The sequence below is a fragment of the Haemaphysalis longicornis genome, unplaced genomic scaffold, assembly GCF_048455015.1.
Source record: "Haemaphysalis longicornis isolate Haplotype H1 unplaced genomic scaffold, Haemaphysalis longicornis Haplotype H1 scaffold_10, whole genome shotgun sequence".
Lineage (NCBI taxonomy): Eukaryota > Metazoa > Arthropoda > Arachnida > Ixodida > Ixodidae > Haemaphysalis > Haemaphysalis longicornis.
In genome coordinates this window covers 119,074,936-119,091,140 of record NW_027526204.1, presented here as the reverse complement: position 1 = coordinate 119,091,140, position 16,205 = coordinate 119,074,936, and the positions used below count along the sequence as shown (strand labels likewise).

Genomic DNA, 16,205 nt, shown 5'->3' with positions numbered 1-16,205 from the left:
AGCGTGAACAAACAATTATGTAGGTTTACTTTCATCCCAACCCTTACCAGGAAGAGTTGGAATAAAAACCCTTCCCAGGAAGTTCCCAGGTCAACCTGGATCGACAGGAGTACTGCCGAGCATCAGCATCAAATCAGGTACTTACCGTAAAGTTCCGAAAGTACGCCCACCGAAAGTACACAGATATCAAGTGAAAAATATGGGATGGGCGAATTTTCGGGTCAGGTGCGAAAAGCTTCAATAAAGTGATCACACCGCCAACCACAACTGCGAAGATTTCAAGAAAAAATACGAGATGGACGACCTTTCGAGCCAAGTGCGGAAAAGACAAATAAGTGACTAAATCAACAAATCAATAGATGATTCCCGTTTATTTTGTTCGCTCATCGGTGCGAAAGTGATCTATATTGAGGGGTGGGCGTTCTTTGGGGTCTTCTAGTAAATTGAATATTTCACAGCTAAGGGGGGGGGGGTGGCAATGTTTCGGGGGAGGGCGTTCTCTCGGAACTTTATAGTATTCTGACAGCTTTACTAGACATACTACACCGTTGTGAGGGACCATAAAAGTACAAATCTGCTCAAAAACTACATGTGTCGCAGTTAGCAAAGCACCAGTGAAAAAGTCGCGCCAGCAGTAGGGCCTTACACTTTATAAACACAATCAACTCAAAATGTTTCACTAGGCATCTCAAAATTGCTGCAGGACAATAAAAAAATAGTGCAAGCGCATTAAGCACATGCGGTTACAAAAAGTTTGGCCTGCACCACCCGCACAAAACAGCAGCGTGAAACGGACGGGGAGGACTTGCACCCGCCTTTTATACAGGAATGCACAGCATGCATACACACATGCACGTACACACACATGCCCACCCCTTGTGTACGAATTGGACACGGTGCTATGTCTGGCCAAGTCATTGGCCACTGGCCAGGCCATACGACTCTGGCAAAAATTCGCTCAGCCGGCTTCACTGTTCATGCTGGCTTCACTGTTACGATACCCTACCTGCGGTGATGCACCCTTCACAAGCGGCTCAGTTTTTTTCTTCGTTGTATTTTTGCTAACGCCACCGGACCCAGTTCAAGGTTAAATAGTTCCGCTGTTGATAAAAGCGGAGTTAGCGATACTGTACGCCGCCACTGTGACTTATCTTTCATCCCACCAGTTTTGTGCCATGTGTATTTCAAAGACGCACGTCAATCAGTTAGACCTGTTACACTGTTTGTCACTCAGTCATTCTAGCCACTGAAATCAGGACTAGAGTGAGGAAAAATCACACCCCATTTACATTTCATTCCATTAGGCCGCACAGTTTTTCACTAGCTTCATGTTCAGAGTGGTCCTAAATAAGAGCGATGCTTGGACCTGTACTTCCCCATAGGGACGAACAGAGTACTGTAGAACTGTACTGTACAAAAATTGGCAAGTACCTAAATAATATGGCAGGCGATTGCTGTACTCATACGCATGCACATTCACTTATTCTCCTTACGTGAGTGGCGCTTCGCACGTTGTCCCTTGTATGAACAATAATACGCCACACTATCGTGTCCACTGGCGCCTTTTTTAAAATTATGTCCACTTCATGATAATACCCTGGCAAATAATCCAGAAGTACCAAGCTGCCACACTCCAGAAATTCCCGAAAGGCAGGAGTCCCAGCCACATCAATCCCCTCCATGCAGGTGCCTCGATGCGCGTGCATGTATAGAAGTACCGGAATTTCATGTTAGTCAACGGACCATGCCGCTTACCGATGCAACATTCTGGTGCATGCTCGGAAATAAGTAGTCAAAGCCTTTCCTATCAGGCAGCTGCCTACACCGTATCACACGATGAAAAGAACCTTGAATTAATAGCCTTAAATTTAACATTGGTGACAAACAAAAGAGTGAATTGGCTATCTGGAAAATAAATAAAGCTGTTCCTGATGCCTAAATTATGACTTCTACGTGTTCACGCACGAAACAAGTAACGGCCATTCAGTGTTGCAGGTCGCGCTACGCGCAGGTGTACGTTTTAGACTCTTTATAAGTACTTCTAGTGTAATTTTCAGTTTTCACGTATTTCGTATACCTATTTCCACAAAATAGGTAACTATTAATAGGTAACACAATAGGTAACACAATAGGTAACACAACAGGTAACACAAAATAAGTAACTATTTCCACAAAAACCCATAGACTGGAGCTGCCGGGATAGTCGACAGGATGTTCTCTGTGCATTCAATCAGTGTCCTTTGCACTTCCGCGCTGGATTAGGCCAACCTCCTTTCCCATAAAGTTGGGATACGATTGGATATGGGGGAAAGTTTGTGGTTCTCTGGGCACGTCCAGAGAGTATAATAAACGCTGGGGCAGTCCCCGCAATTCGGACACTTGGGGGGTCCCCGGTAATTGCTGGAATCGGTGTGGGAAGTGTACAGTTGGTAGCGTGTTAGTCTGAATTCGCCTTACTGTGGCGGATTCAAGCAAATTCAAATAAATCGCTCAAAATAAATCAGCTGAAACCACTGCGATTCACGACACAGGGCATAAGCATCCTTAACAATCTAGGACCCGATACTGAGCCAACATGAGGAAAGCACGCACGAAGAACTGGAGCGTAGCATAAGAGCTAGGAAGTGTGCCACACGAACAAAAGAGAAAGAACAGTACCATGTGAGGTGGCTGGCCGAAGATGTTTCCACCGAAACTCGTCCTGTGGACTTCCGCCCTGCGCTGAGCCGCCTCGTCGTAAACTCGGTCGCTGTAGCTGTCGGCGTAGCGCCAGATATGCTGGGACGGTCCAGTCTCCCTCGCGCTCTGCTGCAGCGGTAACCAAGTTCGCGGCCCGCGGGTGTCATCGGGAGCGCTGGCAGTGACGTCGGCACGGTACACTTCATTACTAAAGCGTCCCCGGTCAAACCAGCGGACGCCCCTAGCGGGATGCCTGGACTCCGGCTCAAGCTCACCCTCCGAATGCCCTTCCGGCGCCCCCGCCTCGGGATTGTAGTCTATTAACTCCGTAAACATGTTATCCGGCATTTCGCCAGGACTACGGCAAGCCTGACCAACCGAAGCCACTTCGGAAGCACGTCTGTTCGCCTCTCGGTCGTCGCCAGGAAGGCTGGGTAGCGACTGCATGGTATTGGTCTGAAGTGGTGGAAATCTTCCCGCGATCAAAGCGTTGTAGGCTCGCCGGTTTGCGGCACTAGAGCTTTGTCTATCCCGCCGACGTGACGGCGCCGAATCGGTCCGGACCGCTGGACGAGATGGACCGCTGTCGGGAACGTCGTCTGTAATGGTGACATCCTCATCCTCCTCTGAAGAATCGGGCAGCGCGTCCTTAGCTGATCGCACGAAGCGCTTATTGGAGCCTCCTCCGTGCCGTTGCGGTTTCAAATGATTTCCTCCTTTCTTCCCCATTTCTGGAGAGTGCTCGGAAGATGAAGACGGCGCAACGTCTCGGAAAGAATGGTGCCTCGAACGACGGCGAGATCTCCAGTCCTGTCCCCTCACCTCAGCAGAAGCCTCCGGAGACAACACTTCACCGGATGACATGGTTGACTCGTGCACCTCCCGTTCCGGCTGGCTTGAGGTTTGAGATGACATGCCATGTTCCGTTGCAGTCGCCGGGGTCAGAGATTCCGTGAGGCAAGAGCCCTCGTCCCTTCTCTGTTGGTAGACAGTCGTATTAAGCAGAAGGGCCATCTCGTTAAAGATCTTCGACAACCTATCCAAAGAGGCATGCATTCCTTCGCTTATCGGGACTTCCGCATTAACCTCGCCCCAGTCTTGTGGATTTGTGCCGGCGCTGATCGGCACTTCAGAGGGAAGCAAGCTCGTGGCAAAGGCCTTCCAGTCGAACGCGAGACTGTTTCGTGGATTCGGCGCCGGGCTCCGGCGGTGGTGGTGCTTCGTTTTTTTCTCCCTTTTCTTTCTCTTGGCGGCTTCTAGGTCCTTTCCGTTGGAGGTGATGGAATCTATGGAGAGAGACCTCTCGAAACTACTGTGCCTTCCTAGACCCCTGTGGGCGTGGTACAGCGCCAGATCGGCCTGACTTGACAAAGAGCCAGCTCTGCTGCCCTGCAAGTCAGCACCAGAAGAACTGTTAAAGTGATGCAGAAAAACTCTCCAAAGCCTGTCCTTGTTATTTTGTAATAGCACTCATAGTGTTGGCTCAAACTGGCAGTTATAGCGGAAAACACCCGGGATCGTTCAAAATGGGGAGCTCCCGTGGCAATGGAAAGATAATTTCTAGCAAGAAATCATGATTTCCGGCTTCATTTCTGACTAGATTATTAGATCCTAGCTGGAATCGACAGCTTCTAACTAGAAAAATTCTTAGTCTAGCTAGAAACGATTATTTCCAGCTTGCGGGGTTTTTTTTTCTTCTAGCTGGACTGAGAAATGCTAGCTGGAAGTAAATCTCAATCCAGCTAGAAATGAACTAGAAACTGAATTTCTAGCTAGAAATTCTGCCATTTCTAGCTAGAATATTTCTAGCTAGAAGAAATTTCTGGTTCAATAATCCAGCTAGAAAAGACATATACGTATCCCGTGAATGGAGGTGGAGGGCAGACAGGGGAACTCTTGTAGTCTTCTGTACTTGAGACCGACAATTCTTTATGCGATAGACCAGGTGGCTTATAAAGGAAACTGACTCAACAGCGAGAATATTCCCGTTGGCGAAGAGCATGCATTGCGCATAACAAAATAGAACCCAAAGAAAATGTTAAGCGACAACGGTATCGTCCCATTGGCCACGATTAAGCATCAGAAATAAACGATCAGAAATAAAAATAAAGAAAATGAGCATGCAAACGGTGTCGTTCCGACTGTTTGTGGCGCACGGCAGTTACAGGGAGACGCGAGTAGGCAGCTTCATCAAAGCAATCTGACGGGCTAGTTGCTCTGACATGATGGAAATAAACTTGTACTAAAAACGACAGGACGAACAGAAAGAAGACACACCACACAGCGCAATGCTGTGGTGTGCTGTGTGCTGTAGCTTGTTTCTGTTCGTCCTGTCCTTCTTAGGACAGTTTTATCGCCATTATGTTACGCATAACACAACGCTCGATGATGAATTTTTTTATTTGAAAATGCGCTGATCCATGCTTCGAGCTTCCCGTATGTTTCATTGGTAAGTTTATTAGGTGCGGGTGCCACTCACGACGGAAAGACTATTAGCAGGTGTCCTTATAGAGTAACGGGCCGAGTAAGTGGCCTGGTTTCCACTCCCTTCCCTTTTAATCCTTAAACTTTACAACGCATCCCAACCCCCACGCGCCCCACTGCTTACGCCTGTGTTAGCACTTTGTGGTCAACTGTTACCGTCAAGAACAACCATTACGTCTAAAGCCGACAATTTGACGAACTCTGCTTCTTCAGAAACATTTTTACTCTGTTAGTGCGTGTTTTGCTGACCTAACAATACTAACGCAGCTTAAAGTAAAACAATATCACTTTTGCCCGAATTTAACGCTCTCAGACGAAAAATTTCAGTGTTGGTAGTTATAACATAGCGGTACAGAATAGACGCTCAGCGCAGTCGAGCTGGTAATTTTTCACATTAAAAGTTAAAGAAGTGCCAAGGAAATACGGGCACAAAAATGCCCTTCATGCTATGAGTAACCGCAAGAAGTCGCGCAAGCTATATTTCGTGACAATATCCAGTGGATAAGATTTCTGGCCCTCAAAGGACCGCCAGGTATAAATTCCAGCGTAAACAGTAGTGGGAAGAAAGGCTTAAAAATGGCACCAAAAAAATCCCAGTAAGCTTTCTATGTGCAGTAAAACACAAACAAGAGATAAATATGGAAAGACAATTGAAGCTTGCTACTAGAGCCAATTGGTATGTGCAGCAATATGTAAGACCCACCACATCTCCATTTGCAGCTTCCACTAAAATACCCGTATAACATTCCCACTGTGAAATTATTTCAGTCCACTTAAACGTTTATTAATTGAAATTCATTAAGTGGCTCCATTGCTTGTTTAAAATACGCCGAATGAGCTGTTGCTGCTAGCTTCTGAGCATATCTGCACGGTGCACTGGCAAATGAAACTTCTTCCTAGTAAAGCTACGTGAAATGAACAAGACAAGCAAAATACAAAAAATCGGTGATTGAACATGTCACATGAATTGATTGAAGAAAAAAAAATGAACGAAGCTCACACTAACGCTTGTAAGACTTGAAGGCAGCGAAGCTGTCCGCAACCTTTCCAGCCATCACGACGGTTAAAATCAACGATTGCAGCCGATTTGCTTCTTTTTCGCTGCCGCAACGACCTTTACTCCATCATTGTTGCCATAAGTGTGAGCTTCCTTCCTTTTTTTTGGGAAGTGACAATTAGTGGACGTAACATTGGAGGGGCGCCCGCTATGACGTGTCTTTCTCGTTCCGTGCAAGTGTTGCCAGGATCACAGTGAATGCTGGAGTCTTTCTTGTTCCAAACAAATGTTGCCACGATGACTGAGAACGCTCGCGATTTTTTTTTTTTGCCAATCTTGGCCACTCTTCCCAAGTGGGTATACTCGGCTTGAAAAACTTGCGCAGGGGACGCTGGGCGGTCGTCGCGAGGCCCGCGCGCACGTGAGCGCGCTCGGCAATTTTAGATGCAACGCATCTCATGCTCGCCCCTCTGTCCTTCCTGCGTCTGTCCGGCGTTGTCCGCACAGCTGCGCCTCTCCTCCTCTCCTCTCTCCGATAGCGAACACTCTCTCCCAAACAGCTGCGGATTGGCGCAGCGCGCTCTCACTCCTTTGCTAGGCGCCGGTGGGCGGCGCTGCGCGCGCTGCGCATGTGCAGTACTCTCTCTCTCCGCGCTCTCCTCTCCTTCGGGCGCTGTGAATATAAAGCGGCATGCCGCGCTCCGACGGTCTCAGTCGACGGTCGTCCGCATTACGCTTGCACTCTCTCGCAGTACTCGACGATTGCTTGATGCAATCATCGAGCCCCTAACTGTGCACTTTACGGACCACAAGGCACTCATTCTCGTCTGCAATAAAGACCGTACCTGACCATACGTGTACTGCATGTGCATTGCATGGTGAAAATGGAAAATTACGCCCACCTCCCCTTCGCGTGAGGATCCACGCTGTAAGCGTAATCAATACGATGGAAAACGCCAATGGAACCCCCGCCCCCCCCCCCCCCCCTTGAGATGCGTTGCATCACACCAGGGTTCCCGCGAGGGGAGGTTGGCGTAATTTCTTGCTATTTTTAACTGCGGACACGAAAAAATACCACTTGCTAAACATCTCCGCTGTTAAAAATCCTTCGTGCACTTATGTCTGCTTTTGTTATTTGAAGGTGAAAGTCTAGTGATTATGGCACTTTGCGCCTACATCATGTTCGCGTCTTTTTCTTTTTTTCTTCCTTTTTCGGCAGTAATGGTTACTGCTACAGGCAGACTGGCCACACTTCCCGCTGAGCTTCCCCACAGCCAGAGCTCTCCTCCGCAAGCACCTGTTCTACGCACGTGCCGTTACGTGCACTTGTCACGGCGCACGGGTAAAGCCCGTTCTACATGGAGCGAATTTCGCCTGCGAATGCGCTGGAACGAACATTCGCACTTGCGAAGTTCGCAATGCCTGGAATTGTCGTCTACATGGGGCCTGCGAACGCCGCGATTTTCGCATTTCAGATGCGCCTTGTTTGCAGACTGGATTAAGTTTGCCACCAGCAAAGGTTGTTGTTACTTTAACAAGGGTGGTTTTATTTTACTTTCTTGGCAAGTTGTTTATGCCTGGTTTGCGGTAAATATAAGTTTATTTGCGGTTTTATATAAGAATCGCCAATTCTTTATCAATATACGCACACACAGCAGAGAAGACAAACGTTTTGGTGTGCCCGCGCTTTTGTCGCGCTCATACAAGCAACGCCATCTGGTTTCCAAGCGTGCAAGTGGTGCCGAGCTGTGCTCCTATTGGCCGCACGTCCGGCCCCTCTACGCCGCACACGCCGCACGAGCGGCGTTTGCTCGACCGCTTCAAATGTTTGGCACTTTGCCGCAGCAACGAAAAAAGGTGGTTTTGCCGCACGAGCGGCGCCGCATCAGCGAATTCGCAGGCGAAATCGCTCCATGTATTACGGGCTTAAGGCTAATTACTGTTTCATTCTACCAGCATGCTGAGTTATCGTTGTGGTTAAAGCACTGAGCTGCTGCTCCGGCTACCGGCGTTCGAATCCCACACGAATCCAAGTTACTCCGTTTTCACAATGGCGGCCATTTTGGTACCGTTCAGGTTGTCGCTAACGACGACGGCTACTGTCATTTCTTGCGTTCGATGAGACACCTACGGCTCTCACCTTATTAAGCGGACCGTGAAGACAAAACACGCGTTTGTTTTATTCAAAAGATTCGGTGTTTTATACTATCCCCAGCGCTTGTACGGCAGGAATTGATGCTTTATTCGCTGAAAAATTAAACAATTAAAGCCGAATTTCAATTCGCTCGCGAACCCGCGGCATCGTATGTTTCATGACGCGAGTAATGACCTATCCAGGGCAGGCAAAAAAAAAAATAGTAAGTTCACCAGGGCGGCCGCCACCTCCCAGACGCCTGTTTTATTGCCTCGTTTATCGTCTGCGTTCCTACATGGCGCAGCAATACCACTCAACGACTGGTGTTGGCACTCAGCTACTGACCGGACTGGTATACCTGCCGTATTTTGGTTACGGTTGATAGTAATCGTTTCGCGAAACTTCACGCATGACTCAACAAACAGGGTCACATGGGTAGCCGCGCAGCCCATGTTGGCCAGCGTTGTGTCACAGAAGCCCAACACGACCGGCGGCTGTTTTAGGCAGTGTCTGCCGGCAAAGTACCGTACTAACTACTTCTATGCTAACGAGTTCGTTCGTAATTGTCATCGTTTACCCCAGCACTCTTACTGCTCTAAAAAAAATATGCACTAAATTTACGCGCAAGAAGCTCATTCGGCAAGCATATATAATTCCTGTTTATTTTCCATTCGATTTTGCCGGCCTCAGCCAATTGCAACGAGCTGCCGTTAATAGGTCATAGGGTCAGTGCGGAAAAATGCGAGTGAGTCGCACGCCTATTCGCAATTTTCCTTATTTTATAGCTTACTTGAGGGAGCGCACGTTAAATGTGGTGCCAGTGTTATTGTAACGAGGAAATTTTATGAATTAATCAAACTTGCATCTTATCTTTATGGCCCCTTTAATAACTCGACGCTGATAGAACTTCAGGTACCAAAGTTCCGGGAAAAAATAGGCAAAATCCATGCGATACCGGCAAAGCTCAGGCAAAATGTAAGCAGCAAAAGTTTGTACGAATAACCACACGTACCTTCAACGCATCGGGCGAAGAAAGCAAAGCAGGCGATATAAGGGAAGCAGGTGACACCGGGGAGGCGGGCGTCATGGCGGGTTCTGTGGGCGACGCAGGCGACCTGATCTCTTCAAGAGAGTCCACAGGGTCTGGGGTGTAGGTAACATCACTAAGCCCCGCCTCCTCTCGGCTGCTACCGTAGACGGTGTTCTGATGTCGTGGGAGGATGATTGTCTGATTGTCTTCGGCGAACTCGACCGCTTCCCTCAGCTCCTGCAGGCTCCGCAGCTGGTAGGAGAAGGTGTCTTCGTGCTGACCGTCCATGATTCTGTTTCTCAGCCTCTCCCAGTTCTTCTGAGCTCGCCCAGCGTCCTGCCTGCTGCGCTGCCGATCGGGTGTAGACACTGGCGGAGCCCGACAAGTGTGGGGTCTGCATCGATAGACGTGAAAGGATGCCCAAGTGATAAAGTCTTGAAAGAGATTGTTGCGGCAACGAATTTGAAACGAGAAACTTTTCATGAACCAGCCACCAGTAAGTCACGTGACACGTGTGGGTGGCTCACCGACCTGTAGCCCACAAATATCTAGTGGTCCTCCTGTGATGAATGAAAGACGTATGCATGGTTCACCAGTTACGTTAACCAAACGGATCGATCACGTGATGCAGGGGCAGCTAGATAGGAAAGGTAGGGCTAAGGAGAAGGGGAGGAAAATGTGATGAGAGAGAGGAAAGAGAGAGGAGAGGTTGGGGAGAGGAGTGTAGTGAAATGGGGAGGAGTGGAAGAGAATGGTAGGCAGAGGGGAAGTGCAAAAGGGAGAAGGGGAACGGACAGGAGAAGGGTATGAAGGGGTGGAAAGGAAAGAGTGAAAGCGCTTATAGAAAGTGTTGTAGGGTCCAAAACCGGCCCCTGTAGTAGCCCCTTCAGTGTACGTTGGTCTCTTTAACTGGGCATCGCTTTTTCTCACATTCCTGCTACTGTTTCTAGTGTTGCGCGCCCTACCCACACTTTCCCGTTCCGCCACTCGCCGAATGCTGAGAGCTGTCAAAACCTGTTGATGGATGATGCCCAGTCAAGAATAACGGCCTGCTTTTATGATTATAGTGATACTTATGGATGTCACGCACAAACACTGACAGCTGTGAGAACCACGTGATGGATGATATGCAACCCGAGAAAAACGCTTGCTTCTACACGTGTAGCACCAGGAGTTATTGCCCATGGACACGGAAATGGTACGGGTACCTTTATACAGCATCGATGCAATCAAGTTGGGACTTGTTTACGTAACCAGATACTAACGCTTTTAATGTAGGTGATGTCATCCGCATTTTTCAAATAACCCTATCAATGGGTAAAAGAATTAGCAAAAACCGTAGAAGGATACCAATGAATTTGAACGCCAGCTGTAACTCATGCCTACCATAAATTATCTGAAAGCGTGGTCCGTTAAATTTTCTGCAAAACAAAAGCAAGAATCTTCGAGTGATGTGAACGCTTTTAAGATCCCTTACTGAATTGAAAATATGTAGTCTACTCTTAAAGGCATAGATAGCACGTAAAAGGCAAAAACAAATTTCCATGTTTCCAGAAATCACCAAACTAGCCTGTTTGACATATGCTGTGGGCTAGATACGGAAATGCTTGCAAAGACAAAGTAAATACAACTGGGCCGCTCACGACCAATAGCGGTGGCGTAGTTTTCTCACAGTTCCACTTAAAGGGGCCATGCAGACAAAATACAAGTTTATTTTATTCGAAAGATTTCGTGTTTTATAGTGCGCCCATCGCTTGTGCGGATGCAAACTGTTTTATTCACTGTGAAATTAATCACTTTAAGTGAAATTTTGAATTTCCCGCTAAATCGTGTGTTTTCGTGGTCTGCAATGACATCACGGGAACCGACCGCTCTGCAGCAGATTGCGAAGTTTTGTTTACCGTTAGTGAACCTATAGATGGTGCCACCATGCCGTGGCAAGCCGTTTTATGCCTTCGGTTTGTTTTCTGCCGTATTTAAACCTGGCATGTTGTTGTTCAGGGACAAAAATAATCGTCACGTAAAACTTCGTGCTTGCTCGACAAATATGGTCACGTAAGACACCGGTGCTTGCGACAATCGGCCAGTGTCGTCTGAGACAACCCCAAAGCCCCGCAGTCCTGTGCAGCTAAACCAAGCATATTGCGCGCAGTACCAACAGCAGTAGGCATCGGCACTTCTATGTTTACGTGTGCTTTCGTAACTTCCACTGTTTGTCCCTCGAAAAAGAATGTTCCCTAAATTTAAGCGCAAATAGATCGTTCTGCAAGCTTATAAGCTCTGCCTAATTTGAGTTTGCTTTTGCCGGCCTCCACCAATCGCAGAGCTGGCTGGTATGATATCATAGGTTCTGTTGCGGGAAATGAGCTAGTGGCTTGCATGGCCATTCCCTTTTTTCCTAACTATATAGCTTTTTTTGAGCTAAGTTTACGTTAAAAGTGGTGTTAGTATGACTCTAACGATGGAATCTTTTGAATGAACCAAACTTGTGTTTTGTCTTCATGGCCACTTCAAGCACACACGACCGTCCGTGCAAACGTACCTGATGGCTAGACGAGCGATATCCCGGTGCAGTAGCTGCGCATGTCGTCGCAAAACTGCGGCGATGTCGAAAGGGTTGCTTCCCGATTTCGGCCCCGCGTTGGGCTCCATTCCAACCCTTGCCGAAGAAAACCTAACGCATGTATAAAAAGAAAGAGGAAGAAGACGTAGCTTTTATAAGTTAGCCTTAATGCAGTAACTTTGAAGACTTTGAGTATTTATCGGAAGGTTTCAGACAAGAAAAACTATCGTCCAACAACAGCGTAAATACAGAGACACTAGGGCAAGAAAATGACGGGACGACGCTGTCATTTACTGCGTCGACGTGTTACTTTCTTCCTCTAGTGTACAGTCGAGTCCACCTATAAAGATAACGTTTATAACAATATATCGGATATAACGATGAACAGCTATGGTACCGTCAACTTTTGTATTCTTTCTATGGTAAAATAATCCGCTTATTACAATGCTCCAGTGCCACGATATGGGATATAACGATTGAATCCGGCTATATTGTGCACCAAAAATGCAACAGTGATGACTCTAATGACGCGGTTGCGCAACCTACTAAGGTATACTGTCTTCGTAGGAGGCCCAATGGGTGACACAGTCTCTCGGGGACTTTGTTTCCGCAAAGGACATTTACCTCAGCTAGGTGAAGCACATATAAGGTGCTCTTCGAACAGATTTGCGCTAGCTTCACACGCGGCAATCAAAGGTGACCGACTGTGGCTTCTTTTACGCAAATTAGAAGTAGTACGTCCTTGCTGGCATGCGAATAAAATGTTGAGAGCTCTGTTCCGCCTTTTTATTTCGCAACCCGGTTATAACAATTATCGTTTACAACGATGGGATTTCCTTGGCACTTGGATATTGTTATAAGTGGGCTAGACTGTACATGTATTTACGCTGTTGTTCGAAGATGTTTAACCAGTACCAACTTGCCCAAATGTTGATCCTTCTGCAATAAAAACTACCGTACCGAATAATTTTTTTTAAACTCACAGAAACAAACAAGAAAAGGCCACATAAAAGTGTTTTGCAACGTACGCGAGTAAAAAGCTGAGGCATGTAGGGGCCTCTTGACATTTATAGTGCACTGTAAAAGGCAACATTCAAATGTGCACTAAACGTTAAAATGACTTCGACTAAATAACCCTCGTCACCAAGAATTATTTTTTCAACAGGCAGTTTATACTGCCTGCCGTTTGCATTTTCCTGTTTAAATGTGAGTGATAATCGGAGATTAATGGGAGAGGCCTTTTCCCTGCAGTAGGCGTAGATAAGCTGGTGGTGGTGATGATGATGATAATAAGAGAAACAGCCGCTGCTTACGCTTTCAAAACGTGCTATCGAACTAAGTGACGCCATTAAAGTAGAGATGTGCGAATAGTAATCTTTGGTTTGGAAGCGAATACGAAGCGAAAAATGATTTTGATCGAATAGTTGCGAATTGAAGCGAAGGTTTTCGAATTGAAGAGAATATTTATCAGTTGCCCATGAGCGAGCTGGTCTACGGTTCGTCAAGCATGCTTCAGTAACTGGCCTACAGAAAAAGGAATTGCTCGCCTAAAACGGCTGGCAGAATTTTCATGTGAGAAGCATAAAGAAGCTATATCTTGCTGATTTTAGCTTTATTTAGGGCCTTATTATATGCGGCCAACTTTCACTTCGCAAATCCACAAGGGTTGCAGTATTAGTGTAATAAGGGTATATTTTCTGGCAAGCTGCGATTGACACATCTCTAGATCAGGGGTTCTCAGGCATGTTGGTCTCGGGGAAAGGAACCCCTCCCCCCTCGCCATTTTTCATTCCGTTCACGCTGCATTAACGTGCAATAAATTCAAAAGGAAGCAAGCTTGCTTGCTTTTGAATTTATTGCACGTGAATATCGACTTCACGCGAGCGAGTACGCTAGCAGCACCTATGTCGAAACAGGAGAAATGCGTATGGGGGTAATATAAAGCCGAGATTCAAGTGCAATAGTTTAACCACGCGGCCCGTTTTCGGAGTCTGGCTGGCTACAAGCTGCTGGCGGGATTTATTGCGCAGCTCGCGCCTTTGCGTTATCCACTGAGATGTGCTTACTGACACTCGAGCATGAGTAATGCAGGTTCCTTAGATCCATCGCTTCTCGGGTTCGCCGTCTAGTTACTTCGCGAGTGCGGAATGAGGGAAAATTTATCAGTGGCTCGCGGAACCCCGAGGGGGAAGGGGGGGGGGGGGTGCTGCGGTACCCACTTTAAGAAACAATGCTCTAGACTAATCTCTCTAGAAATTAACACTTTATTGAAAAAAGAAAAGTAATTCATCTGTCATTCCGCTCTGTGAAGGTGAATGACCAGCAAAGCTTCTTAGCAGACGACATCGAGGTGACACCGACTTTCGCTGAAAGGTATAAGAAAATTTTATTTCTATCGAGCGTTACCAACCAAAGGATGACACACACACACAATTACAGCCGTTCTCTGCTGAGCAAAAGTGATAAGGTTGGCTTTGTCGTAAGACGTTTTGGCGAATGCGGAACAAGCAAAAAAGAAAAAAAAATGGCACAGCTTGCATTACTGGTGCAAGGCTAGAGAAACAGCAGAGCTGGCAGCCCCTCTTCCTTCATCGGAGACCAAGCTGTTGCCCCTCACATTTATTTCTGGGGCGGTATTCCCGTGTTTTGTCCCTTTTGTGTCCCTTTCAAAAGTGTCCCTTTTGAGCGAGCCCTTATCTAAAAGCGAACACCCGGATATGACGCCCAGCAAGCACGGTGGAGCTATGAGCCGTGGCTACTATGAGCAGACGATTTGGAGCAGACGATTTTTTGTCGCGGTTCGCTAGCGGAACAATAAACACATAAAAGATACACTGATGCGGTTTCAGTTCTTTAAAATGCGTTTGCAAGAACAGTTACGCTATTTGAATCAAAGGCCCACTGCTTAACCGGAAGTACGTCACGATGAAAGGGACGCAAAAGGGACGTTTTCAAAAGGGACAGTTACGAGAATACCGCCCCTGAACTTGCCGCTGAAAGTTTTTCATGTTTGGAGGACTGGATCGTTTTGTCCGCAGGCTTTCGCATCTCTCTTGCAGCGAACCACGTTAGCTTGTGCTAGAAACCGCGGCAACCGGCTTCGCCAGCTCGGCGTCTGTAGTGCAAACTCAGCGCCTGTGCTCCCCACTTGAGGCGCGAATGCTCGTGAACTGGCGAGGAGAACAGCACGCGTGAATTCACGCCACAAACACTGGGCAGAGTGTTTTCGAAGGTCGGCTGGCCGGCATCGGGCGCTCGGCTGGGCTGAGTTTTCTGGTAACGCTGAACAGCGGAACTATAAGCTTAAACAGATCTGCGGCTGAAATGCACGGAACCCTAGCCTAAGTCCGTTACGCACTCGGACCACTTTATCCTGTAAGTTAGGTAGCATCAATAAATGGAATGCTTTCTCGACGCGTTCTAGGAGTGGGACGGGTTGTATTATACAAAGCACCTTTTAATAAGAAAACGAACATTCCGGTGTGCTCTGTGACTGCGTGATCAGCAACAAAATGATAGCTCCATTTGAAACATGACACACACAACGGGATGTTTGTTTTCCAACGCCTCACACGCTTTACAATACCATGTACTTCAAAGAAACGTGGAGCCTTGGTAGTTTTGTTCGCAGATATGAAAAATACACGGAACCTTAGTCATACAAGCTTCGCTTAAAGCGTAAACTGCAGTACTGCTTGCGTTCACGTCATTTTTATGAAGGAAACGGGGTGTATAGGGAAGCGCGATAGAAAATTCACCCGATTTTTGAACTCTTGTCTACATGCGTACCTCTACGAATGAAAAGCCTGGTGGTGTCACCCCGCTTTGTACTTGCTTGCGGATATCTTTTCTCGTACTACAACAATGCATGAGTCATGCTTAAAAAGCACTCGCGCTGCGGATGTTCGCAAACCCACACACGCACGCGCAAGAACCTTAAGTACGGGTTCCGCGGCATGTTATGCCCAAGATAAACAAACAAAGAGTTAAGACAAAATTTGGCGAAAATGCGTTGCAACGTGCGGTGTGGGTGGGCAGCTTTGGGAGTGCCGCAGTGTCAACGCCTTCTAGTCAAGAAAGCTTTATCTCGGTGCTTTTATCAGGCAGACAAGTTCATTTTTTACTGTATGGAAAAAGGAATTTTACTAAAAGTTAAAAAAAAAAAAGATCAGATTCAGAAAACTGGAAACTCGGGGACTATTTCAGTACGCAGCTGGGCTTTCTTGCCTAGAAGGTGTTAACCGGAGAACCTTGAGTGCGACCACGTTACCACGACGTGAAAAGAGAAGCACGAGGGCGGAGTTGGCCAAATCACACC

The 16,205-nt window shown here is 47.2% G+C and overlaps 1 protein-coding gene across 2 annotated transcripts in view; it reads right to left on the bottom strand.

The window, feature by feature from the left end:
* The window catches only part of LOC144159179 (uncharacterized), a 36,315-nt gene that overhangs the window by 3,621 nt on the left and 16,489 nt on the right, over positions 1-16,205 (bottom strand). Inside the window, exons 2-4 of one of the 2 annotated variants that reach the window (XM_077690509.1) lie at positions 11,867-11,998; positions 9,307-9,718; positions 2,659-4,068 (exon numbers count right to left, since the gene is read on the bottom strand). In XM_077690509.1, the coding sequence (XP_077546635.1) occupies positions 2,659-4,068; positions 9,307-9,718; positions 11,867-11,976 (1,932 nt within the window). In that variant the 5' untranslated portion in view covers positions 11,977-11,998. The remainder of the gene's footprint in view (positions 1-2,658; positions 4,069-9,306; positions 9,719-11,866; positions 11,999-16,205) is intronic. The other variant, XM_077690510.1, reaches the window with a different exon arrangement.